The sequence below is a fragment of the Arvicanthis niloticus genome, chromosome 1, assembly GCF_011762505.2.
Source record: "Arvicanthis niloticus isolate mArvNil1 chromosome 1, mArvNil1.pat.X, whole genome shotgun sequence".
Lineage (NCBI taxonomy): Eukaryota > Metazoa > Chordata > Mammalia > Rodentia > Muridae > Arvicanthis > Arvicanthis niloticus.
In genome coordinates, this window is record NC_047658.1 from 148,007,226 (window position 1) to 148,026,902 (window position 19,677).

A 19,677-nucleotide genomic window follows, 5' to 3' on the forward strand; every position below is an offset into this window, starting at 1 on the left:
CTCCTACCTCCTAATGTTGCTTGTTTCTATTCTTTCTGCTGGCCCTCAGGGCTTCCGTCCTTTATTTAAAGAATAATGTGTATATGTGTGTGTTTGGCATTGGCAGTTGAAACCAGAAGCATTGGCTCTCCTAGAGCTGGAATTACAGGCAGTTGTTAGTCACCTGATTTAGGTGCTAGGAATTGAATTTGAGTACTTCTGAGAAGAGTAATACATATTCTTTACCTTTGGGCCATTTCTCCAGCCCAGCATATGAGTTTTTTATTCTTATTATGACAAGAACTTTGACCTCTTCACTTATATGAAGGATTTCATGGCATATTGGAATTTCTAGCCTCGCTCAATGTTTAGGGGACATTATTTAGTAAAAACAGGCTACCTTTAAACATCACTTTGATAGTATGGCGGTTTATTTGGTAACTAACAGCCATTGTGTGTAGCTTGTATGCTCTGCACCACAGTGAGACAGCTTGAGATTTTACTATACTACCTATAACAGCACACACTTAAAACCTGTGAATTATTCCTCGAATTTTGCAGTTCATTGTTTTGGACTACAATTGACCCTGGATAACTCAAACTGTAGAAAGTAAAACCACCAGTAAGAGAAACTACTTGAGTAAAATACCATAGACATTAGAGAATATTATTTATAGGTGAAGATAGACATCTTTTCAGCATCCTCTTTGCCAGTACCTTTTTGTATGTTACAGTTTAATCCTCAAAAGAGTCCTTTGACTTTGTTTAAAGATATTCAATATTGCAAATAAGAAAATGAAAAGGGTCAGAGATTGTTATAGGCAAAGTTACATAGTTGATATTTTACCTTTGTTTTTGGCATTAACCCAGTTTGTTAACAAAAATAACAATGGAAATAATGATAGTGAGAGGAAGAATTAAGTGGGACTTGGAATTACTTGGGAAGAGGAAGAAAGTAAGAGTAAAAGAGCTGGATGCTGTTTGAAATGACAGTTGTAGCTTTGCTGGACCAGTGAATCGTTAACTTCCTGGCATGTTTGCATCTTTCCCCTTTCTCTGTTTTATCATCACTATTAACTGTGAGGGTGGCTTGCACCCTATATTTATCTTTCATACTTTTTTTGTTGTTGTTGTTTTGTTTTGTTTTGTTTTGTTTTTCTGAGACAGGGTTTCTGTGTGTAGTCCTGGCTGTCCTGGAACTCACTCTGTAGACCAGGCTGGCCTTGAACTCAGAAATTCGCCTGCCTCTGCCTCCCAAGTGCTGGGACTAAAGGCGTGCGCCACCACCACCCAGCCACATACTTTCTAATAGAATCTACTTGTATAATGGAAGAAAATTGTCTACAGCAAATGTTGAGTTGCTATATATTTTGAATACTGCATTAAAACTCAATTTCTGTATAGTTCTTTTGAGAGGTTCTAAAAGGTAGTTGCCTACAGAATGATTCATTTTCTTTCAGATGCCATTGTCTTTCAGTTTATGAGTTTGCAGGTCTGTTTCATTAGGAAGCTCAGAGAACAGGGTGTGTGTGTGTGTGTGTGTGTGTGTGTGTGTGTGTGTGTGTGTGTGGTGGGAAGGGGATACTGGAAGAGTTACCAGTTTTGATAGATAGGGACTGTATTAAACATTTAGATTGTTTGTGGAAATATTAACATCTTTATACTTCGGTATTTGACATACTTCCAGTAGTAAAAATCAACAACTGTACATTGCAGTCATTACACAAAAGTACCAGCTAATGGAAGATAAAGGTATTGAGTAATAATACTCAGTCATGGATCTAATATTCATATGAGGAAGCCGTGAGCAGCTGCCTGAACGTCTCTATTTTAATACTAATGGCAATAATCTTAGAAGTCTTTACAGGTGTTCTAGGGGCTTCTATGAGATTGTTGAGTTTTCAATATACTTTTAAAAATGTTTATATTAATGGCTCTCCATCTCTGAAACCCAGTTCTTGTGGTGTCACTAGTGTTGTACCATTACTTCTTGTGTTTCAGACTTCACATGCTCACTTTTCAGTTGGATTAAACAATCTCTCCCAAATTAAAAAAAGTTCCAGCATCTTTCAGCCTATAAATGTAGTTAACGTACTCAACTTGGTAGTTTACTTAGTCAAACTGAAGATATCATTTATAGCAAAAAAAATTGCATTGAGCACAGTTTATACTTTGTTTATATAAAGAGCAAAAAAGTAAGATTCTCTGTTAGATGATTGACCTTAAAGTATATGAGCATTTAAAGTGGTGGCACCATTTTCTCTAAGACTTACTGGCATTTAAATCAATGAATCCCATCTTGTCCGCTGTTCTAAGCTCATTGCTAGAAATGTCAGGAAGCCATAGTATAGGTAACAGGCAAGGTGGTATAGCTATAGTCTCATGACTCTGGAAGACTTTTCTAACATCATTACTACAAAACTTGTGTGTATACACTTGCTTTTAGTTCCTGTGGTATCAATTTATAACAATTGTAACTACTAAATTTAGATAATCAAGGAGCATAGTAAGCAGGAGTAGCTTTCAGTGTCATCCTTTTATTTTTGAATTACACTTGGGAAACCTGGGCTACTTTATTCTTCCTTGGGAAGAAACTTGTCCTTTGATTTTTTTTTTTTTTCCCATTTCCTTTTCTTACATTCCCTCAACAGAAAATAAGCAGACACTTAAGCCTCCTCCTCCAGCCTTAACTCCCCAGTTGTAGGGTGACAAATGTTAGACTTAAAAAAGAAACACTAAGAAATGTTTGGCCTTACTATTTAAAATTTAACTTCATTAACAGTTTATTGCTGGGAGGATTAGCTTCCATGATGATATAAGATTGTTCCATTGTTTATTTAGTGACATCTTTGCTATTTCAGGAACCTGTGGAGCTATGGTCTGGGAGAAGTTTAACATTTCTATCAGGTCAGCAAAATATGCCCTGACTAAGCCTTACTCACAGGCTACTTTTTAAGTACCATCAAGTTAAAGAGGTAGGCAGCAGAATTTGCATGTGGCTTCTAAGACCTTAAAGTATTTACTATATTATCCTTAATAGAATACATCTAATACGTCTTACTCTTTACTCTTAGTGACACATTTGGAACCCTGAAACTAATTTCAGTAGTTTCAAAATTTTACTAGTTTCAAAACTGAGGTAATGTTTGTATATAATAAAACTAATTCAAAGCATAGGGTTAGTTGACTTTTAGTAAATACTTTCAGTTATATATACATAACCATCAGCATAGTGATGGTTGCTTACCCTGATGTTTCCCACCCCTACCCCCTACTCCCTGTTCCTTTGTAGTTAGTCTTTTCCGCAGACCTCCAGGCTTATGCAATCACTAGAGTTTTCCCTTTCCTAGAATTATATAACCCTGCAATATTCAATCTTATGTTTGACTGGTTTTGGTTAAGATGCGTTTTTAAGATGCCTATTTGTTTTTATGTATAATCTTTTGTTCCTTTATTTTCTTTGTAATTGCATAGATATGCCACAGTTTAGCCATTCATTTTATTAAAAATTATTTTATGTATATGAGTGTCTGCATATGTGTGTATGCCACATATGTGCCTAGTGCCTGTAGAGTCAAAAGAAAGCATCAGATATTTTAGAACTGAAGTTACAGACTGAGCCACAATATGATGCTTGGAACTCAACCTCCACTCTCTGCAAGAACAGCGAGTGCTCTTAACCACTGAGCCATCACTGGCTTCAAGCTGTTCATTTGAATTGTTGTTAGATTATGACTATTGTGACAGTCTTTTTGACTTATAAGTCTATCTTCACGCTGAGTAGTATTGTGTGTTATTGATGTAACTCATTTTTGACACCATATAAGAAAACACCAGTGTTCCACATCTTGCCAGTGTTGGTGTTGTCAATTTTGACATTATCCAGTGGTTATGTAAAGATATTTATCCATTAGTTTTACTTTTTATTTCTTAGATGACCATTTATGCTGATATTTCATTCATATTCTTCATCTCTTCCTGCTTTCTTTCCATTCCTCTCTGTTTATACAGACATACCCTTATATGTATGTATGGTAAAATATTTCTTTGACCTGTTTGCCATTTAAAGAAATTCACTAAGTTCTTTAATGCATTCTTTATAATAAACCTTTTAGTTGAATGTGATATACAGCTATTTTCTCTTAATCTGTAGCTTCTTCTCCCTCCCTCCCTCTTAAAGATTTACTTACTTATTTACCTGTTTACTATGGGAATCAAAATCAGGTCTCCAGGGGTATGTGGAAAGTGCCTTTACCCACTCATTCATCTCCTCAGCCTCCTCAGATATTTTCTAATAGCGACACAACATAGACTTAGATACATTCTATATTTGAAAATATCTTTTGGAGGTTTTTATTGCCATACCACTCCAAAAGCAGTAAAGTATAATATTAGGTGACATATTTTCAAAGATTTCTGTTTTTATTTTTATGTATAGGGGCATCTTGCCTGTATGTGTGCAGTAACCAAGTAGATTAGAAGAGGTCATTAGGTACCCCTGGCCCTGTAGTTACAGACAGTTGTAAACTGTCATGTGGGTGCTGGGAGTCAAACCTGTGTTATCTGGAAGAGTAGCCAATGCTCTTAACTGCTGAGTCATCTCTCCAACCCCCAGTGAAGTTTTTAGTAAAGAGCTTGATGTCTTACTGGACAAGATCTCAGCTGTTCACCGTTTCTTCTTAGCACTACTGCAGCTTCTTGGATGAATGTAAAACAATTGTTGAAAGAGAAGGCAGCGTTTTCCTGAATAGCATAGTGGTTCTATTCCGTCAAAAGCAGATCTATGGGAGCTGATAAAGGTGGATAGGAGGAGAGTTCACTGTGATTTGAAATGAAGTTGAGAGACTAAAACTGTAATGGCCAGGCAGTGTTAAAAACAGAAACATTAAATGAGGATTTGTATTACAGATACCAACTTTATATAACAATATAGTTTTTAAAAGATACAATAATAAATCAATAAAAATGAAACAATGCCTTAATAACTGTGCTCTTAACATTAGTTGGCAATTAAGGATTATTTTATAAATAGACTAAGATTACTGGTTGATCATTTTTGCCTTCAGTAAGTTTATAATATGCAAAATTTAATGCTCCTTACTCAAAGTGGCTGAAATAAAAATTGTTTCTATCTAAATTATTTTAGATTTGTTATTCATTCATTGTTTTTTTTTTAATGTATATGTTTTGCCTGCTTGTGTGTGTGTGTGAATGTGTACCGTTTTCATGCTTGTTACTGGAAGGATCAGAAGACATTGGATACCTTGAAATGAGGGCTATGCATGTTTGTTAATCACCACACAGGTGTTGGAAACTGAACCCAGACCTTTAGAATAGCAACAAATGCTCTTAACCATTGAGCCATCTCTCCAGGTCCCTTTCTCAATTTTTTTAAATTTTATAATTGTAAGCTATGTTACAGCAAAAAACAAGCTGCTTCTGTTGATTCATTTATTTTGATAATCTGTTATAAAGAAATACTACAAATGTGGAACATATTCATTGAAACATTTTCTAAAAATGTTTATATGAAGATTTATTCAGACATTTTCATTATCTAATATAGATTTTATATATTATCCTGATAATAAATCCTAAATTGTCACACTCAGATCACAATGTTTAATACAAAGCAGCCTTGGTTGTTTTTCTAGTATGAGGGAGGCAGAGTCAGGCAAATTTAGTTTAAGATGAGTCTGAGCTACAAAATATTTTACCTGCTTTATAAAAATAAGTATGCCTAGATTTCCAGTACTGATTAGTCTTACCTAACTCATGAAGGAATCTATTTTCAAGTGATTTTGGAGTCATTGTACAATATTAAAATTTCCAGTGGTTCATAATTTTTTTTCTGTGTTCTTAGGAAAAGTAACTGTTATAGTCATCTTACCAAATGTCATGGCTTTCGCAAGATTTCATTTTATGTGTGATAATTCTTTAATGTAAAAAATCATAACCCTTAAAATAGAACAGTAATAGAGTTCACAGACACATTTTTCTGTTTTGGAATTCTGCATGAGAATTCCATTAAGTAAGCAGCTGTAGACACATTAACACAGTAAGGAAAGCCTGCAGGTAAGCATACCATCATTCTAACAAAGAAGCAGTTTTATGTAAACATAGTTTTAAACTTTTTATTGCCGCTGAAGAGATGGCTCAGTGGTTAAGAGCACTGGTTGCTTGGCCAGTGGTCCTGAGTTCAATTCCCAGCAACCACATGGTGACTCACAACCATCTGTAATGGGATCTGATGCCTTCTTCTAGTGTGTATCTGAAGACAGCCACAATGTACTTGTAAATAAAAGTAAATAAATCTTTTTTTAAAACTTTTTATTGAATTTTGGTGAATTTCATATCATGCACCCCAATTTTCCCATTTCTCCATATCCACCCTCCACCTTGCAGCCTCCTCCCAAAAGTAAAATAAAAATAAATATTAAAAAGAAGGAAAGAAAGCCATTCAGCTGTAGAAGCTGAGGGTTTTTGCTCCAACAGCTTTACTTGCAAGTGAGTCATTGGTCTGGTTTGAGGCCTCTGGCTTCTGCTACACTTTCAACAATGGATCCTCACTTTCAATAAGGGACTCCTCTTACCCTGTTAATGCCCTGTGTCGAGGAGATCCTGCAGCTTTGGTTATGCAGGACCAGCCCCTTCATCCATTCCAGCTGTTCCTAGGTGGGGTAGATGTTGCTATAGGCTAACTCAAAGCTGTGTCTCTGGGCCTGGATGGTGTCTGAGCTGTTCAGCCTGCTAGCTCTTCTGCACCTGCTCCACCAGGGCCCGCTCTCCTGCAGTGACAGTACATCAACTATTCATGCTTGCAAAACCCAGAGTTATTACAGCAGTGACGTATGGTTAATTACTCAGTAGTATGTCGTTATGACAACCTAGTGGATTTTGGAGACATAATTAACTGTAGATATGAGCTCACTTACCAGCTTATATCCTAAAGCAAATAACTCCTAGAAGATAGAAATTCTAGTTTAGGCCTTCAGCTTTATTCCTATTTGGTTTTGGCCAAAAGCTTCTTTTTTATATTGAAGTAACCAATGTCTCTTAGTTATTTATAGAACACTATCATGTTTTTTTATTACATTTTGCCATACCGTATATAATGCATGTATTTAAAATACAGATGTGGTAGAGGAATGATAATGGAATGTTTGTTGATTTCCTGTCACCTGGGTATTTAGTTGCATAAACTTTCTTGTTTTTTTTTTTGTGTGTGTGTGTGTGTGTGATGTGTATGTATATACAGCAAGGGACAGTAAGCCATGGTTTATTGTGCATCATTGCTGTAAAAGATGTTTGTTTTTCTACAACTCAGAGATGAGTTTGCCACCTTCTGAGTGCTGGGATTAGAGGCATGCACCAGCACACCTGGCTTGCTGTACATTGTAGACAGGCTGTTTAATCACAGTTGATAACATGTATGATTAAAGTAGAAAACAAAGCAAAATGTATGGTTTTGTTCTACTTTTAATCTTTAGTTATTGTTCTGGATAAAGCAAGTGAAACAACTATTTAAGAATGAAAGTCATTTGTATATGTACTATATGTATGCACACAGTTAGATTTGGAAATGTATATTCATTCACATGTGGGTAGAATAGGTTAATGGAGGTATCTTTTTATTTCCTTCGATACTAAATTTTTTGAGACAGTTTCACTGAAATTGAAGTTCACCATTCTGTTGGATTGGACAGTCTACCAGTAAGCTCTAGGTATCCTCTCTAGTTATGACATTGTGGATCATACATGTCTGGCTTCTTCCTGAGTCCTAAGACTCTAGACTGAGGTCCTTGTGCTTGCATGTCAATCATTTTACTGATTGGACCATCTCCCCACTTCTTACACAGAGACTCAGTTGTTCTTCTAACATAGACCTCAAGAATAGGGAACTCTATAACTCTTCATAGGTATATATGTTACAGTGAAACTTAAAGATACCTAAACCCATTATTAAAAAGCAAAATCTTTTTTGGCAAACAATTCAGGGGAGGCTGATAACTCCTTTTTAGTATCAATTGAAAAAAAAAATAGGTTAAAAAGTTAATGTTAGGCTGGGCAGTGGTGGCATACACCCTTAATCTTAACATTCAGGAGGCAGAGGCAGGCTGATCTCTGAGTTTGAGGTCAGCCTGGTTTACAAAGTGAGAGTTCTAGGACTGCCAGAGCTACACAGAGAAACCCTGACTGGAAAACAAAACCAAAAAACCAAAAAGATTTAAAAAAAAAAAAAAAAAAAAAAAAAAACCTTTCCTGAAATCTAAGTTTCAAATATTAGTAACAGTTTACCCCTGCAAAAGCACCTCATTATTGTTGCAACAGATTTAGCAATTTATGCCCCAGTATGTAGCAAAAACAGGAGAGGAGTCAACTAAGAGCCACTGGAGGAGAACAGACTGATGTGTGGCATAAATGCAGGCAGAGAACAGGTAAGTGGAAGAGAGCCAGACTGGATAGAGATACTGCATAGTCATAACATAGTCATCTAAGAAATGGCACCAGAACCTACTTACCTAAATTGGATGACATGATTTACTCTTGCAATTTCAACACTTTGGAGGTGAAAGAAGGAGAATCATATGTTGGGGGGGGGGGGAGCCTGGGTAAATACTGAGCCCCTGCTTCATCCGTGGGGAAAACCAGAATGTTATGAGTCATTTAGACCGAGCAAACATAATATATATCAAGCCACATTCATTACTCGTGCTTCCTAGGTACTTTGATGTTCTTCACGTGCTAAATAGAGTTAACATAGTGATCTAGAAATTATCTCTTAACTGTGTAGCTAAGAAAATGAAAATAGACATCCATACAGAAACTTGGGCAGTTAATTCTCTTGTTCTTCATGTGATAGTGGAAGAATAGAAATTGTCCAAATAGTTGTCCACTCTTAAATGAGTGGTGTAGCCATAAAATGGAATGTTCATTTAGCAATAAAAGAAAATACCTCGCCGGCCATGATATAGATGAACCTTATATTCTAGGGGAAAATGTCACACCCTTCCCCCGAAAAAATATATGGCTTCATTTAGATGAAAGATCACAGTATGCATATCTTCAGAGGTAAAATAAAGTATAACTGGCTGTTTAGGGCCAGGTGCAGGCAGTGGAATGGAGGCTTGAGTGTTAATGGGATACAAATATTCACATTGTGATGTTAACAATTTATAGATGTGAATAAAATCTATCAGGTTTTACATTTGGTGGGTGAGTTATACCTGGTGAAAGTATTGGTTGAAACAAATAGAAATGATGAGTAATTACACTGGGAAAATCATAGAATGTGGTTGTAAACAGTGGGTATACTTTAAGTCTTTGAAATGTGTGGGTTATAATGTGCTCTCAATTCTTATGTACATTTTATTTTGCAAAGCATGACCTACTGTCTTGTTTAGAAAGTTTTTATAAGTAGACTGTGGTATATTAAATGCCTGAGTTTATACACTACAGTGATGTGGAGGACATGTGAGCACGGGCCTTAAAGGATGCTTAGAAAGTGTACTGTGCATTCTGTGGTGCCCATCATTGTTCCAGCCTCCTGTTTATCTGTGAGAGGGAAGGATAAAAATAAGTGCAGAACATATCATCTAACCGCAGTGCACTCCTGCAGACCGGAAGTGAGGTTGGAGGCTTCTGGGATGAGTTAATTGCAGCAGTGGAAACTTTTATTCTCTGTCTTACTCTGTGTATATGTATATTCAAGCACAGACACTGTAACTAAAAATACTGAAGTGTTCTTGGAACAGGAGGTATGTGGTTTCAGTTCATTCTCATAGTGCCAGCTTTGACTTACTTATCAATATAATAATCCAGTAAAGATCTGAGAGCCACCATTACAGTACAGTTACCTAGAAACAGAATTTAAGTTTTAAATATTTAAACCAATTTTAAAAATTTAAGTATAAATATATTATACTAGTTTGTTCTTTTGGCTCATATGACTTGCCTTTATGCATCTGTGCTTTGGATTTTTGGATTGGGAGAGGTTTCTGTACAAACATTTTACACAATATTTTTGCAGGGACATTTAGTCGGTCTGGATGAGCCAGCTTCCGGAGCTGGGCAAGAAGCTTTGCTTAAACAAGAGCACGCAAAAGTCACTCGACTCCAGAGACAAGCAGAAGAGTTCCTCAATGCAGTCTTTTATAGAAAAGGTTGGTTTCAGCGGCAAACAACACAGTGTCTGCTTGTCATATATTAATCTCCTTAATTTCAATGTCATTTTAAGTTACTTTTCAAATATTTTTGTCTTCTTTTATCACATTAAATTGGGAATAATGTTAAGATAGCCCATTGTCCTCTTTAATTCTAAACTGGGGCTGAGTTTAGTTAAATAGTTCAGAGATTTATTTTGAAACTTTGCAGTTCATTAGATACATTTTAGATATATAAAATGCTACTTAATAACTATAAGAATTAAATCCTTAATAACTATAAAACCAGCTCAGTAAATTGAAACTTTGACCTGTAATTTTATTTGAAGTGAAAATGTAGTTGAATCTTATAGTTGTATTTGTTTTTGTAAGCATTGATATCTTTTAAAATATATTTATTTTTATTTTATATGTGTATTTTGCTTGCATGTATATATGTGCACCATGTATCAGATCCACTGCAACTGGAATTAGGGTAGGTGTGAGCCATCATGTGGGTGCTGGGAAAATCCAGCCCATTGACATAAATTCATTTCTGAAATTTTTAAAACTTATTTCATAGAAAACTGTACACTAAAATAAACTTTCTTGTTTACATTTTGTGTCAAATTTAATAGTTCCCTCTAGGATTTCCAACACATCATTTTCCTTAAAGAAAGCTTGTTTTATATTGGTTTTAAAAAGCTAAAAGATCTCTCTACCAGTCTTGACCAACCAGTGGTTCTCAAACCAAACCATGTAGCCAAGGATAGCTATGAATGTGGTCTTAACACAAAATTGCTTAGGACATTATGATATTTTTTTAAATGTTTGCAATTGACATGATAACATTATGTTGCAATGCCAGAAAGAAGCATGCATCTTGAGGCTTAGGGATTCTTCTTAGGGACAGCTAATTTTCTGTTTTCATTTTATTTTACATGTGAATGTTTTTTTGGCGTGCGTGCATGCATGCATGCGTGTGTTTGTCTGCATAGTGCTCTTGAAGGTTAGATGAGGGTATTGGATACCCTGGAAATGGAGTTATAGATACTTGTGAGCTACCATGTGGATTCTGGAAAATCCCAGTCCCTTGAGTCTTAACCACTGAGCCGTCTTTCCATCTCTTCCCCACCTCCTTTCTTTGTTGTTGTTGTTATTGTCATCATTCTTGCCCATCCCTACCCCCACTCCCACACAAGGTGATGTACCTCTGGCTGTCCTGAAACTCACAAAGATCCTCTTGCTTCTGCCTCCCAAGTGCTGGGATTAAAGGCAGGCATCACTGTACCCCACTTCAATTCTTTTCTTTATCCACATAACCTCTTTATGATCTTGTTTTAATTAGTAAAGAGTCTATCTATCTATCTATCTATATCTAATCTATCATCTATCCACCCACCCACTCACCCACCTGATTTGTTTGTCATTTGAGATAGGGTCTTGCTTTGTAGCACACTGGGTAACCTAGATTTACAGGAGATCCTCTTCCCTCTGCCTCCCAAATGCTGAGATTAAAAGCTGTGTGATGACTATGTTAATAAATTCTTCCTGAATGAATTTCTGTTCCTTAATTACACATTTCCCTCTTCTGCTAGGGTAGAAGCAATTATGATAATTTCTAAAAACATTTCCTATAAGTTAGGCATAGTAGTACACACTTGTAATGCATGCAGTTGGGAAGCAGGGATGGGCGGTTCTGAAAGGAATAAAAGGAGTTACTTATACTACTGATGATTGGTATAGGTAACCTTCAGCCAACTCAGAAGAGCCCCTTTCCTGCACTGTACCACACTTCCAATGCCTTCATACCATTCATTCCCCAAGATGCCCTTGTTCCCTCTCAAGGTTGACAATATACCAGAAGTGGAATAAGATTCTAATGTTTGAAAAAAATTAAATAATTTTTATTTTAAAAATTTAAAAAGGCTGGGCAGTGGTGGCACACTCCTTTGATCCCAGCACTTGGGAGGCAGAGGCAGGCAGATTTCTGAGTTCAGGGCCAGCCTGGTCTACATAGTGAGTTCCAGGACAGCCAGGACTACACACAGAAACCCTGTCTCGAAAAACAAAAAACAAACAAACAAACAAAAAGATTCTAATGTTTGGTTACTATTGGATATCAGCTGTGTGATCAATGTTTTCAGAACATTAGTGAGGTGAGATGTCTTGTAAACTTATGGTATTCCTTAACCAAGTTTGTTGTTTGAGGGAAAACACATGCTTTTGTATTTTCAATGGTTTTTTTTTTTATTCATTAGATCCCTAGGAAAATCAGATTTCTAAGTGTACCAGCACTTCCCTTTAGTACTCATTGGCATGCTAACCTATATCTTCCAGATGAGTCTTTCAGATTTACTTTATCAGAGTAAGTGCCTGGAATTACAACATTATGTATTATAAAAAGGTGATCTCATGAGATTTGTGAATATTTGATTATTTTCATAAAGGATTTCACATGGCTGGGTGTGGCATCACACTTCTCTAATCTCTTAGTTCTGCCAGCCTCAGCAGCATAATGAGTTCCCTGCCAGGCAAGGCTACATAGTTGAGACCCGGTCTGAAAAAATGGTGGGGGGGGTTGACATTTAAGACACTACCTAGGACCTCATTACCCAGAACATGGACAGTTGGTCTCCACCAGCATATAGACAGACAGTGTCCTTGGTCTGTGTGTTGTCTTAGTAAACTTTTAAACTAATGCTAGGAACTAGCCTTCTCTCCTGTACATTTTCTACCTGCTCTTTGGTTAGGGTATTGATGGTCAAGCACAGCCGGTTCTCTCAGTGACGGTCTAGCCTACTTAGCTCCATGCCTTTGTCCTAGAAGACATACTTGTGTTACAATTCATATTCTCTCTCTCTCTCTCTCTCTCTCTCTCTCTCTCTCTCTCTCTCTCTCTCTTTCTCTTTCTCTTTCTCTTTTTAAGATTTTTTTATTTCATTTATATGAGTACACTGTGGCTGTCTTCAGACACACCAGAAGAGGGCATCAGATCTCATTACAGATGGTTGTGAACCACCATGTGGTGGCCGGCAAATGAATTCAGGACCTCTGGAAGAGCAAGCAGCCTGTGCTCTTAACCACTGAGCCATCTCTTCAGCCCCTGTGTTACAGTTCTTACATGCTGTTGGGTTCATAATGTTTACAGTAGGAATTCTTACCTTAAAATTGGTTGCAGGATTTCAAGAGATTGGATTTGTATGCTACTTGAGTTTGTATATTGGTTGTACAGTGGTGAGAGGTTGCTTTGGAATTTAAAGTTCTTTCTCTTTGCTTTATATCTCAATATTGTTACTTTATAGGTGTTTTATTAATCTTGATGAAAATATCTCTGAAGTAGACATTTGTGTGCTGTAATGCCAAAAGCAGGCAGTATCCAGGGAGATGATACAAAGTTTTTCTGAAGAGAGAGTTGTCTGTATAACTGAGGTTAGTTTTCTCTGTCCTAAATGCTAAACAGTGTGAAAGTGTTTGAGGTTTCACGTTTTGGAATCTTTGTGTGGACTTTACCAATTGAGAGCCCTAATCTGACAATTCAGAATTCAAACATTTTGGAGTCTTGTATCAATACTTGAAAGATTGGAATTTCAGAGCACTTTGGTTTCAGATTTTCACATTTGGTGTGTGTAGCTTTTAATTCCAGTGCTTGGATATAGTTTGTCCAAGGGTTGTAAATTTTAAATAATAAGGTTGTGTATTTTAAATAATTATGTGGAGTTTGGTACAACTAAGTAGATACATGTCATAAAAGCAGACTTTGTGATTGGGCCTATGTAACAAGTTCTTACTAAAAAGAGCACTATTCCTCTCACAGACATAATCACACTCTTTCTCAGTCTGCTTTGCTACCTGTGTTAAAAGTGGGGTAATTCTGCCATTAATCCCAGCATTTGGGAGACAAAGGCAAGTGGATCTCTGTGTGTTCCAAGCCAGGCTGGTTTACATAGGTAGCTTCAGGGCACACAGGGCTAAATAGAGAGAGAGAGAGAGAGAAATGAGGCGTTGGGGGTCTCTCAAAGATTTATTTAATAATTTCTTAAATAGTATTTGCATTTTGAAATATATCACTGGCTGTGCTCTAAAAGTTGGGTTGGTTGGTTGGTTTTTTTCCCCTTCCCCTTTTCCTTTCGAGACAGGGTCTTAAAGTTCACTACATAGACCAGTGTGGCCTCCAATTTTCAGAGAACTGCTTGCCTCTAACTCAGCTACTGTGATAAAAGGTGTGCCTCCACATTCAGTTGTGCTGTGCTGTAACGGTTACATGTTTTTCTATATGCTCTCTCTCTCCCAGCTGCATCTTATAATAATTGCTTTTACTTGACCCAGTTGAGAATTTTTCCCTAGACATGACCATGATTACAGATTTTTTAAAGTAAATCAAACAATGAATGCATTCAAGAAACTCTTAGAAGATAGAGAACTTTAAATGGCAGCAACAGCAGTCATACACATTGAATATTTTGTCTCATGATTGTGGTGTTCATTTAATAAAAGAAACAAGATACAATACTGACTTTTAAACCTCCAAGGTAGAACTTAATAGTTCTTATTACTCATCACAAAGCTCTTTAAACACAGACTCCCATAAATTACTGTATTTTGCTACAGATTTGGAAACTTTCAAATTTTTATTACGCATTCTTCTGCTTTCCAGGAGGTAAAAACATACCATTAATATATTTAAGTTTTATGTATTTTTCCATATGGAGATTATATGTTATGTAGGAGAAATAGGTCTTTCTATAACTATATTAAAACTGTAAAGAAAATTCAGAACCAGATATGATGGTACATGCCTTTAATTCTGGATGCTATAAGTAGGAAGATGACTGAGTTCCAGACCATCTTGGTTTACACAATGAGTTTCAGGCCAACCAAGGCTAAATAGTGAAACTCTGTTTCAAAAAACAAACAAACAAATAAGATTACCAGTGTAGGGGAGGGGCTGGAGAGAGGGCTTAGCAGTTAAGAGCACTGGCTGCTTCTGCAGAGGAATTGTGCTTAGATCTTGGCATATTCATAGCCACTCACAAATACTTGTAACTCCAGTTCCAGGAGACCTGCTGCTTTCTCTGACCTACACAGACACCAGGCATGGGTAGTAATTTAAATTACACAAATTTATATTTGTATTAATGTCCATTTAACATGCACATATGTAGGTACTTCCACACATTAAATGAGAGTCAGAAAGGCTGTCTAAGTGGTGTAATAGGTAAGGGCACATTTGCCATTGAGCCTGACAACCCAGGTTGAATCCCCAGGACTCTCATGATGAAAGGAGAGAAGTGACTCTTGCAGGTTGTCCTCTGACCTCCAAATGTAACATAACACCAGCAGGCACACACATGAAAATTGAGTGGATAAAAGTATTTTAAAAGGCACTCTATGGCTCAAATTTTATTAAAACATGAAAAACATTGCAGTTGGTTATACAAATCTTTCTCTTTATTAAATATCTTTAAAAAAAAAAAAACCCTAATTGCAACACTGAGTCTGTATTTATAGAGGAAATGTAGAGTTATATTTCCAAATTATTATGAACATTTATTTGCTTTTTCTAGCTAATTTTAACAAATAAGGAAACTAAAGCCGTTTGAGAACTCTTATAAAGGCCTTTGAGAGGCCTTGGAGAATTAAATGTACCAATAGAACATTAAGGTCAGGAGCAGAGTTACAAAGAAGTTTTATTAGTAATTACCTGTACAAATTTAGGTCACATTTCTCTTGTTTTAAAGGTATTAGTTGGTAATTGATTTGATTGTTGTATTTATTACTCAAATAAATTGGACAGACACTTTACACCAGACAAGATTTAGGAATATAGTAATCAACAGATGCAATCTCTAGGTAATTATAGAAATGTGAAGATAACAGGTTTACACAGATCCTTTCCCTTTCATCCTAACTCTATTTTAACTTATCCTTTGCAGTTCTGAGTCAGTGGTTTCCTGTATTCTTTGTTTTGAATGAACATTGTTTAGATGTTGATTACTTAGGTGTTTATTTCACTAATTTCCTAGCTGTTCTCTAAAGGTTGGCAGGTTATATTTAAAGAACTCATGGAAAATACGTGGTCTTGAGCTTTGGAAATGTGGTGTTTAAACTCTTAGCTATGAGTTCTAAAACTGATTCACAAACCAATAGTGGCTAACACCATTTCTCAAGGCCACCCTCAAGCTGCTCAGTCTGAAACTCTGGGGACAATACCCAACAATCTGTCTTTACATGGATCTTGAAATTAAATCCTGGATCCTAAAGTTAAATGTCTTTTCATAAATGTCTTTCATGCCTTGCTATTCCTTTACTCATTAACAAGAAGTAAATTAAGCAGTCATAAATTCAGTAACCCGTACTTGAGGAATGTAAGGACTAGTTAAGGGGAAATCAAGGGAAAACTTGACGTTTTCTACACATGTTGACAGTATCTGTTTGCTAAGAGAAGGCTTAGGTATTTCCATATCAGGTAAGTGATTTTACCCATAAAATACCATTCTATATCCTTTTATTTAATTTTGTAATCCTAGCGGGTAAATTGTTTAGAAATACATGAACATTTTATTTTCAGTATCTACAATTGCTTACCAATTAAGACTATAAATCAAATGAGGAACGAATGCAGTTGTTAGGATACTAGATTTTTAAGGAAAACTAAATTTTATGTTTTCTTAAAAGCTGTCTTTTTTTCTTTTCCTTAGTTTATTGTCCCACTTTAAAAGTAAATAAATCTTTGTTTACAGACAGTCCCTGGGGCTCCGACCCCAATATTCCCTTAGTGGCCCGTGAGATCATGCAGCGAATGATCCAACAATTTGCTGCTGAATATACCTCAAAAAATAGCTCTACTCAGGACCCCAGCCAGCCCAATAGCACAAAGAACCAAAGCCTGCCGAAAGCATCTCCAGTCACCACCTCTCCCACGGCTGCAACTACTCAGAACCCTGTGCTCAGCAAACTGCTCATGGCTGACCAAGACTCACCTCTGGACCTTACTGTCAGAAAGTCTCAGTCAGAACCTAGCGAACAAGGTATGGTTGATGTCATGGTCTTCTCTACCCAATCAGAAGACTTTAATTTGGGGAGGAAAAGTAGGGAACCAACAACAAGAATAGGCTAGAAAACAATGTGGTTCTAGCTGGTCATGATTATATGCTCTTGTGTGTCCCAACTGCATGAGCCGAGACAGGTGGATCACTTGGGGTCAAGGCCAACCTGGGCAATGTATCGAGGCCTATCTCTTAAAAATAAAAATCACATCTTTCTTAAATTGTTCTGACTATTGAGTGATAGAGAAATAATTAGTACATAGCAGTTGTGATAGATACACTGTACAGGAAAGTTAGGGAAAATTACTAAACTTTAACATGAGGGCAGTATAAAGCTGTTTCACTTTCTAAAATAATATGTCAGATTCTTAAAACTGTAAAAGGCAAGTTTCTCCATTTATCATAAACATTCTACTATTAATTAGCACCTATCTGAGAAATACTCTTTGCATGGAAGGTACAAATGAGATAAGTAAAAATAGGTATTATAATTTCAAAAAAGTATTAGGCCAGGTGCAGTGGTGCACACCTTTAATCCCAGCATTTGGGAGGCACAGGCAGGCAGATCTCTGAGTTTAAGACCAGCCTCGTCTACTAGGCCAGCAAGGGCTACATAATGAGACCTATGTTTAAAAATCAAAGTAAATAATATTATAAATAAAAAACAACATTGTTTAGGTTGTTGGGTGTAATAAATATACATGTACTAAATTAAGGAAATAACTTGAAGATGTTTCTAAGATAAGTATTATTGAGGATCCAAGTCAGTGGAAGCATTAAGAGGTTATGAATTTTGTTCAGATGTTTCTTGAGTCTCTGAAGTGTATTTTAAACAGATTAAGTCCCTGCTGCTTTGTGTTCGCACAAAGTGCTGTCAGCATTTTTGCAACTGAGGCACTTTTGAACTTCTACAAGTGATTATAATTGGTGGTGTCTTAGGGAAAGACTATTGTTTGTCTTCAAAACTTAAGAATATGCTATGTATGGGTTTATTGGTAAGAAATAAATTTTGATGAACTAAATTTTTAAAAATAATTTCTTCAAAAGAACCTCTTTCTTCTTTCAAGTAATGAATGAAGATGTCCCTATGTATGAAGGTGTATTTGAGTATGCTTTCTCCCTTTTCACATACTGGAGGCCTCTTACCCTTCTCTCTGTTGATACTGGCAGTGCACCTTTGGTTACTGTATTTACAAAGTTGTATCTTCTTGTTTTGTTTGTTTGTTTGTTTGTTTGATTCTTTGTTTTGGAGACAGGGTTTCTCTGAGTAGCCCAGGCAGTTAGAACTCACTCTGTAGACCAGGCTGGGATTATAGGCATGTGCTACCACTGCCCAGCATTTTGCTGTTTTATTGAGGATTTTGTTGTTGTTTTTACTACATAATGGCATTTTTCACTAAAAACCTCTTGGCTCTAGATACTGTATCAAAAGCTTCAGATTTATAAAAGAGTAGCAATGTAGAAGTGTATGCATAGTGTTAGTAATGGAGTTAGATAATTTATAGTGACTGTCTTGGGTTAGAAATAGTCTAAGCATTTACTTTTTAGATCTCCAGTTGGGTATTAGATGTCTAATAGGTTGCTACTTGGTTCTTTAAACAACAATTGGGTTTATAGACATTTTAATGACTTCTAAAAACAAAACTTTACATGAAGCTAGGTCTTTAATTTTACATGTTTAGCTACATATTTACTTGTAACACCTAGAAATGGGAAGTTGCAGTGTCCTCAGATGTACATTGTAAGTAGATTCTGTCCAGGATTTATTTTTGGCATAGACACTAAGACCTTCATGCTGCTCAATTAGAAATCAAATCAGAAGCTCTTAGTTATCTTTCTTCACTCTATGGAATGGAAGCTTTGAAAATTGTCACTTATAGCTATCTATAAAGGGAAATTAACTTTGAAAACAAGAAAATCTTTAATTTTAGACAGTAATAACACAAGTTTGTGATTCATCTCATTTTTGGGCTATACGTCTATGCTTTTATAATACTAAGATGTTTCCCACTAAATTGAAACACTGTTTTTAAAATATTTTAATTTTTTAAAAAGCCTTTTTCTTAAACAAAATTTAACAATTGAAATTTAAATTTTTAGGATCTTAAGAGACTTAATTCAAGCATATATATTTTTGATATCAAAAGAATAGTTAAAGTACAAACAAATTAGCCTTCAGATTATCTTGTATATACATGAAATGTAATCAGATCATTTAAAAACAATTTTCTGATTATAAATTTTCCATATTAAAGTTTCATGTGCTTTGAAGTTTTAAATTTGTTTATATATGTTTTTAAAAATATATTCATACATTTGAATAAAGGATTAGGAAATGAAGTATAATAATTCTAGTACAGAACTCATGTTATATAACTGGTGTTTCCAATGTCTCAATATATCTTAGCATCTTCTAAAATGTTTTACCTTTCTTTTGACCTGTTAAGAAGAAATTTTGCCCTGAGAAATACATGTATATTACATGTAAAACATTACAATATGCTTTG

At 35.9% G+C, this 19,677-nt stretch overlaps 1 protein-coding gene across 3 annotated transcripts in view; it reads left to right on the forward strand.

Annotated features, from left to right (window-relative positions):
- Window positions 1-19,677, forward strand: part of Lcor (ligand dependent nuclear receptor corepressor) — a 105,431-nt gene that overhangs the window by 45,015 nt on the left and 40,739 nt on the right. For all 3 annotated transcript variants that reach the window (XM_034505193.2, XM_076921076.1, XM_076921102.1), the window contains exons 5-6: window positions 10,010-10,142; window positions 16,865-17,152. In XM_034505193.2, coding sequence (XP_034361084.1) covers window positions 16,915-17,152 — 238 coding nt within the window. In that variant the 5' untranslated portion in view covers window positions 10,010-10,142; window positions 16,865-16,914. The remainder of the gene's footprint in view (window positions 1-10,009; window positions 10,143-16,864; window positions 17,153-19,677) is intronic.